This window comes from Elaeis guineensis, chromosome 5 (genome assembly GCF_000442705.2).
Source record: "Elaeis guineensis isolate ETL-2024a chromosome 5, EG11, whole genome shotgun sequence".
NCBI lineage: Eukaryota > Viridiplantae > Streptophyta > Magnoliopsida > Arecales > Arecaceae > Elaeis > Elaeis guineensis.
The window spans coordinates 120615154-120634363 of NC_025997.2; the positions used below are offsets into that span (position 1 = coordinate 120615154).

The 19210-nt window shown below is 37.8% G+C and overlaps 1 protein-coding gene across 7 annotated transcripts in view; it reads left to right on the forward strand.

Annotated features, from left to right (window-relative positions):
* LOC105046127 (uncharacterized) overlaps positions 1-15334 on the forward strand; it is a 41887-nt gene extending 26553 nt beyond the window's left edge. For all 7 annotated transcript variants that reach the window (XM_029264707.2, XM_029264709.2, XM_010924640.4 and 4 more), the window contains one exon: positions 14211-15334. In XM_029264707.2, the coding sequence (XP_029120540.1) occupies positions 14211-15116 (906 nt within the window). In that variant the 3' untranslated portion in view covers positions 15117-15334. The remainder of the gene's footprint in view (positions 1-14210) is intronic.
* Positions 15335-19210: the final 3876 nt, after the last annotated feature.

The window sequence follows — 19210 nt, forward strand, 5'->3', positions numbered from 1 at the left end:
GTCTGGAGGTCTTAACATACCAAATAGGGCTGAAAACTGATTAGATGTGGATTGATATCAGCATTCCACATTCATACCCGTTTGTATTCAATGGAAACATATAAACATAATTTTGAAGTTTGCATCTGTAATTTTTATTAATAGATTCTGATATGAATTAGATATTATTTAATTCCATTTTTGTTGAAAATATATACCAATACAATTTGGGTATTAGTTCTATATCCATATGGATACAGATTGGGCGTACCATTAATGTGTGTTAAAGACGCAAGATATGCATCAAATAAATTATAGAATTTTAAACCAGTGAAATTTTGAAAAGAAAATGGAAAAAGAGGGAGGGAGAGAGGGAGGGGGGAGGCGAACCGATTGTCATTGTTGCAGAACCCTAATCCTGGCCAGCGTCGTTGTTGGAGAGCCATCATAGTTGTGTCATTGCATCATCATCGTTGTTGTGGAACCCTAACTCTAACCAGTGTCACCATCATGGAGCCAACGTCATTGTCTCATTATTGCCGTTGTAGAGCATCGAGAGAGAGGGGAGAGGAGGATTGGGAGGAGAATCGAGAGAGAGGGAGAGGAGAACCGAGATTGAGAAATAGAAGAATCGAGAGGGAGAAATTTGTGGGGGATTTGTTAAAAAAGGTTTCGGTGGAACCAGATCGACCGATTGAACCATCCTGGTAACCGATTGCCCGTTTGGTACACCTTGAACTGCTTGGTTTGAGATGGTTTGGTGCTCGTTGCTAAAACCATTATTTGTTATTGCAGTTGAAATAATGACTTGTATTTATTCAAATCGGGTTTGGACCAAGTTTATTTGACAATAAAATAATTGCCATTATCATGGTCATCATGATGCTTTATAATGGAAAATGACATGTAACAGCAGCAAAATATCGGTGTTATTTGATTTTGTTACAAATCATTGAATAGAAATTAATTTTTCTCTCTCTGGCATGAATATTTGAATGTAAAAAAAACTATGAACAATGCAAATCAAATTAAGGCCATTATCCCCATCATGCAGCAGCTGTTCTAACAAAATAATAGCTGAATAGTAGTCATTATCTTAAAGCTTGTTATTCCTATATAACATAATAAAAGGCCTTGCAAACTGTTATAATGCCTGTTATCTTATACTTTGGTAATCTTGTCGCAGTAGCTTTCAGTTTCTTTTCTATTAAAAAGAAAAACCTTTCCCATTATGTATTACTAGATATGTCTTTCTTTGAGTTCTCTCTCCCTCTGGTAATTCATCCATTAATTCTTGTTTCATACTGCTGCTATTGATCTAAAATGCTAGCACTTTTCTTCACTCTTTGATTCTGCTAGAGATTTTTTTTTTTTTTTTGTTGAATATATTTCTGTTTGCTGAAACTGATCTAAATCATTATTCATCTCAATGAGCAGAAATTTGTGTTATCTATTGCTAGTTGTTATTAGTTCTATCTAGTTTTCTGCCATATTATCTAAACACACTCATATGATGACTCATGATAATAGGAATACTGCAAACCCTGCTTAGCAAAAGCAATAGTGCAGAAGCATTGCTAAGATTTGCTAGAAGAGAGTTATGAGTGGTTAAGCTGTTTTTGTGTCAATTATATTTTAATTTTTGGGTTGATTTTTAAGCCATACTTGTTAGCTTTTTGGTCTCATTTTAGGTAGCTTTTGAACTGCATCTATTTTAAGTATTGGTTGGTTCAATCATATGCTTTTTTTTTTCTAAATTATTAAAAACCATATGAAGATCTTGTCTCTTTTCTTTGTATTTCTCCATTATTTTTTGCCGGGGATAAATAGCTTCCATAATTGTCCTTCTTGGCATAAAACCAAATCGTTTCTCAAATATTTTTGTGTCATACCTCAATATGTGCTCAATCACCCTCTATGAAAGTTTCATAGTATGATTCATGAGTTTGAACCACAATAGTTAGAATAATTTTGAATGTCACTGCTATTCTTATAAATCGGTACCATATTGCTCATCTTTCATTCATTAGGTATCATTTTGGTCTTTAAAATCTTATTAAACAAATTAGTTAACCAAGTTTCTCCCAAGTCACCTAAACACTTCAAACCTCACCAGCAGGCGGTAGCACAGGCGGAGCGGGCCTTGTGCTTCCACGCAAACGACCGGGGTTCGAAACGTGCGGGTGTTGATTAAATGCGAGACCGGATGCCCAATGCCCTGGTCGGGTGTACGCAGAGCGGTTTCTGATCCGCTTGGATGCCCGTGGGGCACCGGGTGATGTACTCACCCAGGAGACAGGGGGTCCCCCATCCTGCCTCTGTGGTGGGGAGCCACGGCCACCTGGCTTGTCAAGTGAGTCGCCCCCCTTTAGCGCATCGAACACTCTCTGGTGGAGGGGGCCCTTATGGTAAGGCCCAGAGAGGGTTGCTACGCTGGTATCCCCCCCCTCCAATTTTGTAACAAAAAGAGTACACTTCAAACCTCAATAGGAATTTCCTATCGCTTTTCCTAGTTTCATTTTTTCATAGCCTCCTTTACTTTTGATAATCTATTTCTATGTTAGACTTCATATTTCCATCTTCAATGGAACTAGTAAGGCATCCTAAATTAGTCACATGACTTTCATTGAATAGCTTATCAAAATAACTCCTCCATCTTTCTTTGATCTTATCTTCCTTAACCAAAACTTTTTTATTTTCATCTTTGATGCATTTAACCTGTGTCAAGTTTCTAGTCTTTTCTCTCAATCTTGCAATTTTATAGATTCTCGGTTCTTCATTTCTAACTTGTGATATAAGTCTTCATAGTTCATATCTTTCGAATCTGGCCTCTCCTGCTACCTTCAATACTTCCTTTTTAGCCATCTTATAGCATTCATAAGCTTCTTTGTTTCTTATATTTAGATAGTCTTTTGTAATCTCTTTTAGCCTTAACCATTAACTAGACTTTCTCATTCCATTGCAAAGTTTCCTTACTAGATGGCCCTTTTCCCTTTGATTCTCCTAATATTTTTGTATCACTTTCTTAATATTGTTAGCCATCTTTTTCTACATGGTATTGATTTTTCATTTAAATCATATTTTTCTTTGTTTGACATTCTATCCTTAAAAGTAATTTGTTTCTTTTCTCACAAATTCTACCATCTAGTCCTTGTGTCCTTATTTTCTTTAGTCTTCCATTTCTTTATACATATATCCAAGTTTTTCAATCTATGTTGGATGGTTAAACTCTCACCTAGTTTAACTTTAAATCTTTACACAAAATTCTATCAGTTTTTCTAGTAAGTAAGAAATCTATTCAACTATTGTTATGCCCATTTTTAAAAGCTATTACGTGAGCATCCTTTTTAAAGCAAGTGTTAGCTAATACTAGGTTGTATGCCATTATGAAATCCTAAATGACATTTCTTTCCTTGTTTGTATATCCAAAACCATAAATTCCATGCACCACTTCAAAACCCACATTATATTTTTCGCATGCCCAATTAAATCTCCTCCAATAGATATCTTTTCTCTACTACGAAATCTCTTGAATTAGTCCATCCATGTCCTCCCAGCAGTATTGCTTTATAACATTATTTGATTCTACTTGAGGAGCACGAGTGTTGATGATGTTAATAGACTCCTCTCCTAACACTAATTTTATTAAGATTACTCTCCTATTCTCTTAATATCTACAATGTCATCTTTTAAATTTTTATCGTCAATAGTTCCTACTCTTTTTTTATTCTATTGTAACAACTTAGGGCCTCACTTAAAGAGGCTAGTTGGAAAGTGTTATTTGGTTCTCTAGTTCTGTATAAGTATTTAAGATCTATCTATTGCATAGTCGATGTGGGACTAAATGTGTGCTTGCACGGAACCTCACATGTTCCCCATATTTAAGTTGTGTGCAGGTGTGTGTTTGGTTCTGTAATGGCTCTGCACTAGATAGATAATGGGTATTTATACAGGGCCAAAAAACTCAAATGACACCTTTCAACTAGCTTTTTTGGGTGAGATCTTGGGTTCTTACAGATGGTATCAGAGGAGACCCGATCCATGGCCTGGGTGGACCAAAAGACACTACAGCATGACCCATTTAGGTTGACCATAGGTTGATTGTAGTATTTGTGATTGGATTTGTTGTACATGTGATTGGATTTGAATGGATCTACACCCTTAGCCTAGCGAAGGTGCCAAGGCTTAAAGTAGAGTATGTGAGGACCCTTGCAAACATGTGTTTAATCTCATATCGGCTATGCATTGGGCAAATCTAGGGTGTTTATATAGGTCAACTCAAATAACACTTTTTGGCTAAATTTTTTGGGTGAGGCCTTGGATGGTTACACCTGTTGGAATATTATTATATTTGGAAAGTTATATTTGGAAAGCATGACAATTTCTTCATAGAAAAGTATATCAATTTCTCCATCAACTCCACCATCCTTGATTTTGTGTCATTTGAATTTCTTTTTTATTTGTTTTCCACGATCATGGGATTGTATCTTTTCTTTATTTGTTTCCCATAATCATGAGATTTTGTGAGAATCTTGGTGTATTATATATATTTGTAAACGATGCAATAGATGAACAAGCTTCATCTTTTTTCATTGGACATGGTATTATAGCTTGGGAGAGAAAACACTAGCCGTCCTAACCTCTTCGGCGGTGCACTATCCCACTGTCTCTCTCCACTAAAATTCAGCCTCTCCTGAGCATTATCTTATCCTTTCCCGTGTGTGGGTCCTCCTTCATGACTCGATTTCCACGTGAACAGAAACTTTTCAGTTCTTTTATGCGTCTCTCTTTGATTTGGAGCCTTTTTATTGTTGTTACTGTTTCTTGAGGTATTTATAGATTTTTTTTCAATCCAAATCAATATGTCGGCATCTTCGAACCCGTCTTCTTCGATAAAGCCAAGTATTTTCACTTTTATCTTTTCTGGTTCACCTTTGGTCACCACAGAACAACTCTCTGGTCCCAATAATGTCTTGGGCTGCAGCTATTCAATTATGGTTTAAAGGTCAAGGATATGAAGACCACTTGATTAAGAAAACTGCAGATGTTTCTGCTACTGACCAGCCCACTTGGCAAAAGATTGATGCTCAACTGTGTAGTCTCTTGTTGTCCACTATTGACCACAAACTTTTTCCCATATTCCGCCCTTATCATACTTGCTATGATCCGTGGAAAAAGGCTAAAACCTTATAGGCCAGATTCAACACTTTTATACTGTTATTCCTGACATGTTACATTTTCAGAAACTTGATCAGGATATGCCTACCTATATAGGTCAGATTCAAACCATAAAGGAGCTTGCTGAACTGTTGCCTATCACTGCTAACACTGAAGCACAGGAGCAACAATGTGATAAGCTCTTTATAGTTCTCACCTTGGCTGGACTACCTTTCGATCTTGTCTCTATCCGTGATCAAATTCTGACTAGCCCCACAGGACTCTCTACGGAAGATGTCTTTGTATGTCTGCTACGCATTTCCTCTCCATCTGTTTCTGACTCTGGTGCTTCTCCCATTGACTCTTCTATTCTTGTCTCATAATCTTTCGATCGGAACAGTCGTGGTGGAAGTAATGGTCGTGGAGGTAACCGGCAGCGACCACAGTGCATTTATTGTCATAAGATTGGCCATATTCGAGATCGCTGTTTTAAGCTGAATGGTCGGCCACCTCATATTACGAATGTTGTCCAGGTCGATTCTACCTCCATTGTGTCATTTTCAGAGGACACATCACCTCAGACTATTTCCATTTCTGCTACTGAGTATGATGCGTATCTTCAGTATCAAGCCGCCAAGCAGTCTACTATCGCCTCTACTGATTACACTGATAATTTAGTTGTTTGTCTCACTCATTCCTCCTCAGTTGGACCATGGGTTCTCGATTCTGGTGCCTTTGATCATATTTCGGGTGATAAGTATCTTTTCTCCAACATTACTAGTTCTTCTCTTCCTATGGTTATTTTGGCTAGTGTCTCTAAAATCTTAGCTAAGGATGTTGGTCAGGCTAGACCTCTTCCCTCTTTATCTTTGGATTCTGTACTTCATGTTCTAGATTGTTTCTTTAATCTTATATTTGTTAGCAAATTAATACGTTTCCTTAATTGTTCAGTCACATTTAGTAGAAGTCTGTCCTTGTGCAGGATCGGGGTACAAGACCAATGATTGATGTCGGGCGTGAGTCACAAGGGCTTTACCACCTCACATTACCTACATCACCAGTAGTCTGCACTTCTAATGCACCACCGTCTTTTATCCATAGTCGTTTGGGACATCCTAGTCTTTCGAAGTTTCAAAAGATGGTTCCTTATCTCTCCTCTCTATCATCACTAGAATGTGAGTCACGTCAGCTTGAAAAATAAGTACATACTTCGTTTCCAAAGCATGTCAATAATCGGATTGCGTCCCCATTTAATCTTGTTCACCCTGACATATGGGGTCCTAGTCGTGTCAGTTCTACTTTGGATTTTCAGTACTTTGTGACATTTATTGGTGATTACTCTCGTTGCACTTAGTTATTTTTAATAAAAAATCGTTCCGAGTTATTTTCAATATTTAAATCTTTTTGTGCTGAAGTTCATACACAATTTGGTGTTCCAATTGGTACTTTATGTAGTGATAATGCACAAGAATATTTTTCTATCTCTTTCAATAGCTTCATGTCTTCATAGGGCATCTTTTATGAATCTTCATGTAGTCGTACTCAGCAAAATGGAGTTGTTGAGCATACAAACCGTCATCTCATTGAGACTGCCTACACATTACTTTTACATAATAATGTTTCTCTCTATTTCTAGGGGGATGCTGTGCTTACTACCTGTTACTTGATTAATAGAATGCCTTCGTCAGTTTTACAAAATCAGATTCTACATTCCATTATGTTTTCTACCCATTCTCTTTATGCTCTTCTCCTTCGTGTGTTTGGCTGTACTTGTTTTGTTTGTAATTTAACCCCTGGACAGGATAAACTTTCTGCCAAATCTCTCAAGTATCTTTTTGGGCTACTCTCATCTTCAAAAAGGATATCGATGCTACTCTCCAGAATTCAGACACAAATCGTTACATCACCTCCATAGATGTCATTTTCCATGAGAACAATTTTTTTTTTCATCTTCTCCTTTTGAGCATCCCATCATATCTGAGGTTCTTCTCATTCCCTATATTAGCCCTCCTGAGGACACTCCGGCTTGCCCACTTCAAGTTTATCATCGTCGTCCACGTTCTGACCCTCATGTAGGTCCGGTTGGTGCTCCTACCAACTCACTCTTTGCTCCAACGTCTGTACCTACCACAGATCTACTTTCGATAAATAGTCTTCCCATTGCGATTCGAAAAGGTATTCGCTTTACTCGTAATCCTCATCCTATTTATAGCTTTTTTAGTTATAATTGTCTGTCTTCATCCTATTATGCCTTTGTATCCTCTGTCTTTTGTTTTTGTCCCAAAAACTACTAGTGAGGCACTGGCTCATCCAGGGTGGCGGCAGGCAATGGTTGATGAAATGGTGGCTTTGCATTCTAGTGGCACTTAGGAGCGACTTACCACCTGATAAATCTACCATTGGTTGTCATTGGATTTACACGGTAAAGGTTGATCAACTTAAGGCACGGTTGCTTGCTAAGGGCTATATCCAGATATTTGGCTTGGATTACGATGACACTTTCTCACCAGTGGTCAAGATTGCCTCTATTCGTCTTCTTCTCTCTATGGCTGCCATGAGACATTGACCTCTTTTTCAACTAGATATTGAAAATGCTTTTCTCCAGGGGAGCTTGCCGAAGAGGTGTATATGGAGCAACTACCTGGCTTTGTTGCTCAGGGAGAGTCTGGTTTGGTTTGTCGCCTTCATTTTCTTTATGGCTTGAAATAGTCTCTGCGGGCTTGGTTTGGAAGGTTTAGCACTGGTATTCAACAGTTTGGTATGGTTCGCAGTAAGGCGGATCATTTTGTTTCTATTGTCATTCCTCACAGAGTCAGTGCATATCAAGGTATGTTGAACCGGTATCGTCGGCCGTATCGGTTGATCGGCGGTACGGTTCGGTATGGTTTAGTACCATACCGAACCGACGAAGGCAAGCGGACCCGAACTGAAAGAAGAAAAAGAGAGAAAGAGAGAGAAATAGAAAGAGGAGGAAGAAAGAAAAAGAGGGAGGGGAAGGAGCCGGTGGGGCCGTCAGACGGCCTCCGATTGGCCGTCGTGGCCGTCGGAGGGCGCAGTCCGCGCATGCATAGCCGCGGACGTGAAACAGGGGCGTCGCTCCTATTTCGCGAGTTTTTTTTAAAAAAGATATTTTTAAGTGAAGCCGGCAAACATGATTTTTATTTTTTTAAAAAAAAATTTCTTAAGTCGGCAATCCAGTTGTCGACTTCATGAGTTTAAAATCAAAAAAAAAAATCAAAATAGACGACCGTCTGTTTCGAAAAAGAAGGGGGCGGAGCCGCGGAGGGGCTCCGCGCTCCGCGGCTCCGCCCGCTCGACCGTCCTCAGGCCGTCGGTGTTGGCTCGTCGGCCACTGGGGGCCTCGCGACGGAGGTGCTGTCCGTCCGGTAGGTCCCTTCCTCCCCTCGAGCGCTCTCTCTTGAAAGTCCTATCGGGCGATATGGGGCTCGGAAGCCCTCCGACGGCCGCAGCCGGCCTCCGGCGGCTCCCACCTCCCTCCCTCTCCTCTCTCTTTCTCATTTTTCCTCTTTTTTTCTTTCGTACCATCGGTGTATCGAATTTACCGGTCGAATCGTGTCAGTTCTCCATCGGTTCGGTACGATACGGGATGTACTGGTCGGTTCAGCACGGTATGGCAAACGTTGGTGCATATACTTGGTTGTCTATGTGGATGATATAGTTATCACAGGCAATGATCAAGATGAAATCTGTCAATTAAAGCAACATCTCTTTCATCATTTTCTGACTAAGGATTTGGATCGTCTAAAATATTTTTTGGGTATTGAGGTGGCTCAGTCTACTGATGGTGTTGTAATCTCACAGAGAAAATATGCACTAGACATATTGGAAGAAACTGGCATGATAGATTGCCGACTTGTTGATACACCCATGGATCCAAATATCAAACTTCTACCTGGATAGGGGAAGCCACTATTAGACTCTAGATGGTATCGAAGGCTTGTTGGAAAATTAAATTATCTCACTATCACTCGACCAGATATCTCTTTTGCTATAAGTGTTGTTTGTCAGTTCCTACAAGCTCCATATAACAGTCACTGGGATGCAGTGATTCGCATTCTTAGATATATTAAAGAAGCATTAGGCCAAGGACTCTTATATGAAGACAAAGGGCATATCGGGGTGATTGGCTATACAGATGTAGATTGGGCAGGATCTCCCTCTGATAGACGGTCAACATCAGGATATTGTGTTTTTATTGGAGGCAATCTAATATCTTGGAAAAGTAAGAAACAAGATGTTGTGGCCAGATCAAGTGCAGAAGCAGAATACTGAGCTATGGTATTGGCCACATGTGAACTCATATGGTTGAAGCAACTATGCCAGGAATTAAAGTTTGGTGAAGTCAAACAGATGCAGTTGATATGTGATAATCAAGTAGTCCTGCACATTGCCTCCAATCCAGTTTTTCATGAGAGGACCAAACATATAGAAGTCGACTATCACTTTATTAGAGAAAAGATTCTTTCAGAAATTATTGCTACTATTTTTGTTAACTCAAATGACCAAGTGGCAGATATATTCACTAAATCTCTGAGGTCCTCGAATTAGCTACATATGTAACAAGCTTGGTGCGTATAACATATATGCTCCAGCTTGAGGGGGAGTGTTGGAATATTTTTATATTTGGAAAGTTATATTTGGAAAGCATGACAATTCCTCCATAGGAAAGTATATCAATTTCTCCATCAACTCCACTATCCTTGATTCTGTATCATTTGAATTTCTTCTTTATTTATTTCCCACAATCATGGGATTGTATCTTTTCTTTATTTGTTTCCACAATCGTGGGATTGTATCTTTTCTTTATTTGTTTCCCACAATCATGAGATTTTGTGAGGATCTTGGTGTATTATATATATTTGTAAACGATGTAATAGATGAACAAGCTTCACCTTTTCCATTCGACAACACCTATCTTTCCCAGAATACCAAAATTTATAATCCATGTTGCAAACTTTATTTTTTATTCTTTCCACTTAGTCTTTTGTAGGCAAGCTATGCTAATTCTCCTGAGGATATTGGTGTATTATATATATTTGTAAACGATGCAATAGATGAACAAGCTTCACCTTTTCTATTTGACAACACCTATCTTTCCCAGAATACCAAAATTTATAATCCATGTTGCAAACTTTATTTTTTATTCTTTCCACTTAGTCTTTTGCAGGCAAGCTATGCTAATTCTCCTCCTAAGTATTGTATCTATTAATTCTATATTTCCTATCAATGTTCATATTTTCTTAGTTGCTAAATGTGTCATACTTTTCTGGGCTAACTTTTTTACTCACATCTGTCCATTAAAGTGTGAGAACCTTTGCCTACTTCCCACCACATCCAGACACCGATGTGGCATGGTGCATTTGGGGAATGCCCTAGTTAGCCGTTGCTCATTTTCTACCATTCCAGGGGTCTGATGCAACGCATCACTAATAGGAAAAGCTCCAAGTGTCTTTTTATATGGATTCATGTTCATAGAATGTGACTATAATTTTATGCTGGCCAACAACCTACTGGAAGTCTCCTCCTTTATCCAGTCTTGGGAATGGCTATATACAAAACATAGATGGAGTTAAACAATTGAATTTTAATTATCTTAAAAGAAGGTTAATAAGGTAGATTTTTTCATCTTTCATCATCCTTGAAATGATCATAAAAGTAAGTTCTTTCCTTGTTCATCATCCTCTAATTGAAATACTATCAGATAAGAATTGGTTTTTTGCTACATAGCATTATGATCAATGTTGGTTGTGATCATTGGGCAATTTGCAATTCCATATATTTCTCTTGGAGGAAATCTTGATCTTGAGTTTGGATGTGAATTAGTAATGAAATTGATTTTAAAGTGGCTTTTTTTGGATAGAAAAGGGACTATTGTCAATGGGCTATACAACAATTGTAGCCCTCCCCCAAATATCCCTATCCCCCAAATCTGGTGAAGGTGCAATTTGATCCCAGGTCTTTGATACAGCTGCCAAAGATTTTACCAGCTTGACAAGATGGTACCTTTGATCTTAATGTGGTTTTCATTCTATGGCCCTCATCTTTACTTTAGTCTGTATGATAGCAGTTTGATATTCACGATCTGTTCATGCTCATATTGGTTGTTAGGGATCCCATCATACATATTAAACTAGTTGGAGGTCACATCATAAGATGGATGAGTGAGAGATGTCTCTTATCCTTCTTCAGGCATAGTTGCATGCTCACTCAGGTTTCTTGCTGTCTGTTTCTATGCAATTGGTTTCTTGTTGTTCATCTTCTATTGCATCTTCAGTCATTCTGAGGCTCGACCTATTGTTCTTAATCAATTCTGTCTACATAACTCTTTTCACTCCATTGAAATTTTCTTTTTCAATTCTTTATTATTTGAGCTTTGTTGGATTGCATGCTGGTACAACTTCTCCACACAAACAAAAATGTATGCATCTCACGATATTGTATCTCTTAGTTGCATATTAATAGTCAAGATGTAGCATGTGATCTACATGTATATTGCATCACACTGTATAGTCTACAAATCTTTTACCTTGTGTTTGGTTGGGGTCATGAAAGGGAGAATGGATGAGGTTGGAAGGATGGATAGTCTGCATCCACCGTTTGGTTCAAAAATTTTAGGAAGGATGGATTAAAAGAAAGGATTATCTATCCATCCTGGTCCACCATTGTGCATCCTCCTAAATTGGGAGGATGTAAGGATGGATGGAACATGTGAGGGATAGATTTCTGCATTGACAAAATTATCCTCATTATTTTTTTTTTTGACAATTATAACACTTCTTCACTTTTTTATTCATATTATTTATATCTATATATTTATTTTATCTATATTATTAAATTTTATTACTAATTATTTTAATTTTACTATATACTTTTCATAATTATAATTAAATAATTAGAATTATCTTCTATTTTTCTATTTATATTTACTATTCATAATTAACTATTTATATAAAATTAATTGAGCATTTAAATCAAATTATAGATTAATTAGTTATTTATATAATTACTATTTATAAATGAATAAACTCATTAATAATTAATTTATAAAATTATTTATTTAATTAAATTAAAATTAAGTGTTTATATATTTTTTATATAATTATAAATTCTAAGATTATAGGTTTATATATTGCTTATTTTTTTTTACTATAAATAAGCATTATAAATCTATAATAATAATAATTTTTATTAAAGGATAATTTAATAAAAATATCATACAGATATCATCCATCCTCTCTTTCGTTTCTTCTATACTAAACAGAAGAGGAATTTATTCACATCCATCGTTCGATATTTTACTGAACACACGAGAGGATGGATAGAAAATCCAACCCTCCTCTCTATCCATCCTTTCTCAATCAATCCTTTATCAAATCCATCCTTCATACCACACAAAGGGTAAGTATAGAAGGTCTTAGAGTCAGCAAATATAACCAGTGAAGAATTTTGTGAAATCCTTTCCCTTTTGCAAGTCTATTCTTTAAAGTTGGTTCAATTTTCAAAGTCGATCATAATTTCCTTATCTGCGAATGTCAGAGCAGTAGAAATAGTTTAGTTCCCTGATGATTCACCAAATAGCTCTCAGATATAGTGTTGGCATGGGGCTTTTGGTAGCCAATAAACATACCACTTGCCTAAGTACAAGAATCTCGTTAGAGATAGTGGTGAGATTTTTTCTTGAGGAGCTATTTCATCCTGCGCAACTGAACTAAACAAGTGTCCTTAGTAACCAGTTTATCTTGCTTCCCTCTGTAAGCTTGGCTCTTTAAAATTCATATTGGCTTTGAGAACTGATCTCTTATTGGACATGACATATCGGTTAAAATAATTCTTTCGTACAATGATCAATTTAGATAGCATGTGCACAATCCCTGTGAAATCATCATCAATCATCAAAATTCATTTTGGCTAAGTGAACATGTCTCTCGCCAAAGATGCTGTATCTCTAGGAACAGTCTTTCAATGAGGTGAACTGATCTAGGAAAGCATTTTGCTTGGCATTCACCTGAGGGTTGTCATCAATGATAGTCATCTTCAAATCATATGCACAAAAACAATTAATTCACCAGATCTTTCTTCCAAAGAATCAGAAAATTGGTGGTTGGTGTACATGCAAATTACCTCTAGCAAAGGCATTCTTCTTATATATTTGGTACAAGAAGAATTGCTTGACTAATGGCCTTGTTCTGCCATGTTAAGGGGCACAAATTTTAGAGGAGTAGCTATCCATGCCAACTTTTGACCACATGAAGGGGTTATAAGGCATGGTAATAGAATGTCAGAAGGTTGCTAGCAGGCTGGGTTTGTTGAAAGCACTTAAAGCTGCTGCCTCTTGCTATGGGAAGGACCGAAGGAGATGAAGATGTTTCCAAGGACAAGAGGGACTTAAAAAACTCTAGTTAAAACTCTAGCTTCCACCAAGAGTTGCACTCATGCCCCATGGATGCTATGTGCCTCTCTTTTGTTGGGGGGTTGGGGGGGGTGGGGGTGGTGCGATGATGGATTGGTCCAGGAAGGTGGAAAAGATGAACCATTCTAGTACTGCAGAGGCTTTGGCCATCATAAAATGAATGCTCAGGAAACCAAGAGGAGCATCTAAAGGCAAAGGTAAGCTCCCACCCTTGGGGAAGGCCTTTTGTTGGGGTTAGTCCTGATGAGCAGCTTCAAATAATCATATATAGGGATTTCAAAGGGTCATCTATCTGTATGTATCAGTTTGTGAGGACCATTGTGCCAGTTCTTAGAATGCTATCATATTAGCTGCTTTAATATTGGCAAAATTCTGTACTACCATTTGTATGATCATGTTTTCTCATTTCATTAGAATGGGTGTGTTGATCTGCCTCCATGAGCTTTTTTAAGTAGCTGGATTTTTTTTTTTTCAATCCCATATTATGATTAGTTATGGCTTTTGCACCACAACTTTCTCTAGCAAAGGGGAGCAAACTGAATTTCAAGTATCATCCACATTATGCATGCTGATACTTGGACCTAGTTTTTATGAAACCACCATTGCTTGTATTGACACCGGTCTGGATGTGTGTCATTTACAGGTTGCTCAAGCTGAGGTTGAACGCGCCAGCAACATGAGGCAGAGACTTGGTTCAGCCACCACCGGCAGTGGTCCTAGCCTTAGCCCCAACCCTCGCAATATGACCCAACCTATCATGACTTTTCCACCAGAGACTCCTGTAATAGAACCCAGCCCATCCCCCACGAAACCCATCACCCCGCAAGTTCAACCACCGCAACCTGTGACAACTTTTGTAAATACCTTAAGCAGTGCAGAAGAGGAGCACAAGAAAGCAGCAGCCGCTGTTGCAGCGAAGCTCACTGCTTCATCTTCCTCAGCACAAGTGCTGACCTCTATTCTGTCATCTTTGGCTGCTGAAGAAGCCGCTTCCAAGAATGGTGGTCTAAGTACCGGTGCCTTTTCCAGCAGCGCACCCATTTTCCCAGTGGATAAAAGGCCTAGACTCGAGAAACCCATGAGTGTCTCTGATATGAGTACTTCTTATTTTGGACAGGCCCAGCAGCAGTTGCAACAGCAAATGACATCCGTTCCTCTTTCACTTCCTCAAGGCTCAGCCACAACTATGCAACCATTGTCCCAGGCTAATCAGGCAACTCAACCCTTTCCACCACCTCCCCCACCTCTGCCACCATTTCCACCACCCCCAGTGCAGCAGCAGTATGTACAGACTAGTGGAATGATGGTAGGGGTGGTGCCTTTTGGGTATGTGGGTACTTCTCTCCCCCCACCACCTCCTCTGCCAGCCCACGTATCAATGGGCTTGACAAGACCTGGTGCTCCACCTCCACCACCGCCACCACTGCCACCGCCACAGCAGCAGCAGCAACCACAGCAGCTGCAATCAGGTACAACAGGGTTTTACCAGTCCCCAGGAGTTGGATTTTATGGGCAAGTGCAGCCGACAACGCCAGTCCAACGACAATGAGAAGTATCTTCGGTGGCTGTGGGTCGTTTGCATGACCCATTGTCTTGATATGTATATTAATAGCCCCTTTTCTGGGAATATATCATATTTCATGAAATTGGTAGATATGGTCAAGGCAAAGCAGGATCAGCACTGAAATGGAAATGTAGGTTGACAGAAGCATAAATTTCTCATCTGTGACTGTTGGTCGTAGAGAAAAATATGAGATCTTCTGAGAATGTCTCTGGGTGCGTGCACGCTTCCATCCTCTATAGCCCCAACAAATCTAGAATAGATGGTTTCTGTTCTCACTGGAGTGTGACCCAATTTCTGTTGATGGCACTAAGAGCGAAGGTGAACTTAAACAACTCAGGCCTTTTCGCTTCTCACTTATAATATTGTTTTTGGATTAAAATTATTGTGGTTTTGAAAGGTTCTGGGTCGGTCCCCTGGCATGGTTGTCTTTCGTCAAAAGGATGCTTAGGACTAGATGTCATATACTATGGTTAATTTGCCATTGCTGGGACACCATGCTTTGCCTTGCTCAGAGGCTTGATGTCAAGGAAATTTATTAATTAAGAAGAGATCTATCACCTCTAAATTAAAGCAATGGATCAGAGCATCAAATGCTGGAACAAAAAATGATAAAAATGCAGTATTATTGCTGGTTCATGTATCCACAAACTACCAGGATAAGAGAGTGATGGAGCTTGTTTTGTTTGTTTGGTCTACACATGTAAATTAGAACTTCCCCTAGTTTAGTTGGGTGGGATCATCTTGTGCGCTTGGATTTGGATTTAGTAGTTAAATGCAATTTTGCTGTTAAAACTGGATAAAAACAGGAAGCAAAAATTTTAGAAGATGGCCGAGAAACTTTAGTAACTTCTTTTTTGGACGATGAAAATAAAACTTTCAGTAACTTGAGGCAAAAATTTTAGACGATGACGGGGAAACTTCAGTAAGTTCTTTTTTGGATGATGAAAATAGAACTTGCAGTAACTAAGGTAGCACCACCTGCGCATTAGCTGGGAATCACGTTTCAACAATGTTTAGAAACCATGTGATCTCAAGATGTCCTTGGCTGATGTTTTGAGAATTTCAATATCAAAATCTTAATAAATAAAATGAATAGAAATTAAATATTATATTAAGAAACTAATTTAAATAAATAGTTTTCAAACATTATTTTATATAATAAAAGCTGATCAGGGAATATTGGCAGATAATTTGATAACCCATTGGCTGATAAATTGGAATATTTCAGCCTCCTCGCAACATGGAATAGCTACTGATTGGGATGCTCATGGACGCAGGGTGTAAACCATCTTAAATTCTCCATTGTCGTAATCTTCCAGGAAGAAGGACAAATCTCATGTGCATTACGTGTACGGAAGAAAAAAGAGGTTGGGCATGTTGCCACAACGTTACATGTTAGAAGAGATGCCTTTTAGCCTTTAAAGGCTGGATTTGCTGTTTCCTTGTACTTTTTCCCTGCATGTCCACCTGCCTTTCTACCTGTGTCTCAGAGCTTGTTAGTCGGGATATGAACTAAACTAATCACCTCCCACCCTCCTTACAAGTCATTAGCTAATCTATCCGCTAACACATTCTTGAGAAACATAGAAAAAGAATATGTGAAAGAACAACAAAAAGTTCAGGCTTAATTTTTATGAACCACGGTTTCCGATAAGCTGGTGATCAAAAGGAATTTGCACTAGTTTTATCTGAAGAATAGTAAGTAAGAGCAGGTGGTGAATGTATCCTCTAAATCAGAAGGTTAGGAAACTACGCTATTTACTATTTGACCAGAATTGCACCTGTTCTTGTTCTCCATGGAGGGGAAGAAAATTACCAAGTTTATTTTTTTACAATATTGTCCCTGCTAGGACGAGACATAATTACACAAAACCAGTTCAAGGAGAGAGACCAATTATTGCCGCTTGCACTACCCAACCTACCACTTAAAGGTGCAAACCTAGATGAGAAAAGTGAAGGAGAAACAAAGAGTTTGTTATAAGATATTGACAAATTAACTTCATTTCTGCAATCCATCGCAATATTTTATTTGTATTCTTGCAAGAAATGAGTATATACCAGCAAAAAAAGAGCTCCTTTGTAAATATCCATAATTTGAAAGAAAAGAATCCAATAAGAATCCATTTAAAACTACAATGTCCATGGGTTCCCATGGTTCCCAATAAAAAATCCAATTTTACTTTTTGATTGCATTTTTTTTTTCCATGGTAGGATTAATTCCTTGACAATTTTTCTTTTCGATACCTTGCTTTCCTATTATTTTTCCATATTAGTTTGCATGAGTAGCAACTAATTTGTTATTAGGTGGTGAATAATTAGTGAGAGTAGGGATATCTAAAGAATTATTTAGAATAATACGTTTCTACATGTGAGAAATGCTATCATGGTCCACACTTTGTGGTTCTTCAGTAGGAAATCCATGTTTTTTACTCATTTATTTTCAAGTAATAGAAAGAAGTTTTTTGTGGTATTTGATGATGTTGTTTAATAATATTTTTTTATGAAAAAGTGCATGTCTACATTCTTAGAGATGCATCATACAAGATTCACACCTAAATTTTTGATTGCCGAGCAAAGAGATGTGACCAGTAAGACAATCTCCAGTCGCTATATCATTCCATAACATCAATTCTTTTATTTTAATATAAATATCATATGTGTATCATAATACCATGTCATATACAAGAACAAAAATAGCCGTATATATATATATATATATATATATATATATATCTTTTCTACTTCCGACCATTTTTTTGGCCTAAAATCTAATTGTTTTACTTCTCTTTCTATCAAAAAAATACTCTTCAATAGAATACTTTGGAAAAATGAATCTAAATGTCATGATCACTTAAGAAATAGCAAACTATTTACCATCTTCTCCAAAACGATTTATAAGAAAAAGACAAGTTGGCATGTTTTAATGGTGAATGAATGAGATGACAGTCATTTACAACTATCAATTTCCCTCTGTATCCCTTTTCTCAAGGAAAAAAGCAAAGATAAGTTAAATACTTCTTGATAATTCCTCAACTGCTTTTTGAATTAGCAAATCATTATTGCTTTCGGAAAAAAAAATTCATATGAAAACTCTCTCACAAGCTGTAACTAAGTATCCATTTATTTTTCCTAGTAACTTTATCGTAGACTGCTGATGGTTTTGCTATCTGATAGGAGAAATATTAATTTTGATTTCTTGTATAGGCATTACAAACTTATCTCCTGTGTCATCTACATACCATGGGCTACAAAGAAACTAATCAAGTAATCAGAGCTACAACAGAAAATCAAGGACAGAACTGTCCTACAAAATCATAAAATAGAAAGAAAGAATTAAAGCTAGCTACCAAAATATTTGGCAGAGAATGTTTCTCTTTCCTGTTAAGATCTCTTCTCCTAATTGTGTTTTGGATTTGACTTGCTTGTTGGTGGCAGCTTCTTCATGTTTGCGATGACCTCTATCTCGGTTTGTTTGTCTGCTGCTGCATGGAAGCCTTTCAGATTTGCAGAGTTGGTGGCCACAGGCTTCAACAGCCTTCTTATTTGGACCTTCTCTTCTAAAGATTCTCTCTCCAAGGAGGGAGGTGATGGAAAACTTGCATAAAAATGCAGTAGAATCAAAACAGAAAGGAAAGAGAGAGCTCTGAAGATGGCTTTCATGGTTGGTTGGGATTTGGGATGGTAAAACTATGTCCACTTATATAAGATCTCTGAGCCCATTATTGCACCTTTCGAAGACAAGTCCGCAGTAAAGGCAATAGAAATTTAAAAAAAAAAAAATGACACTTCAGCTCACTGAACAAAGAGACAAGAAGTATTGTAGAGGCAGGAGATACCATGTTACAAGAGGATTGCACACGTCTAGTGGTTAATAAAGTTGTTTTTATCCTTCAATTTTCAGCTACTCATTTTTATTTGGATCATAGCCTTCTTGCAAGATAGACACCACATGGATTAGCATTGAAGGCAAAGAAATTTCCTTTTTTTCAAAGAAAGAATTCCCTATGAAGCATGAAATTTCAGTACATACTACATCACATGGTAGAAAGGCATACTGCATGACGTGGTGTGTACTATAT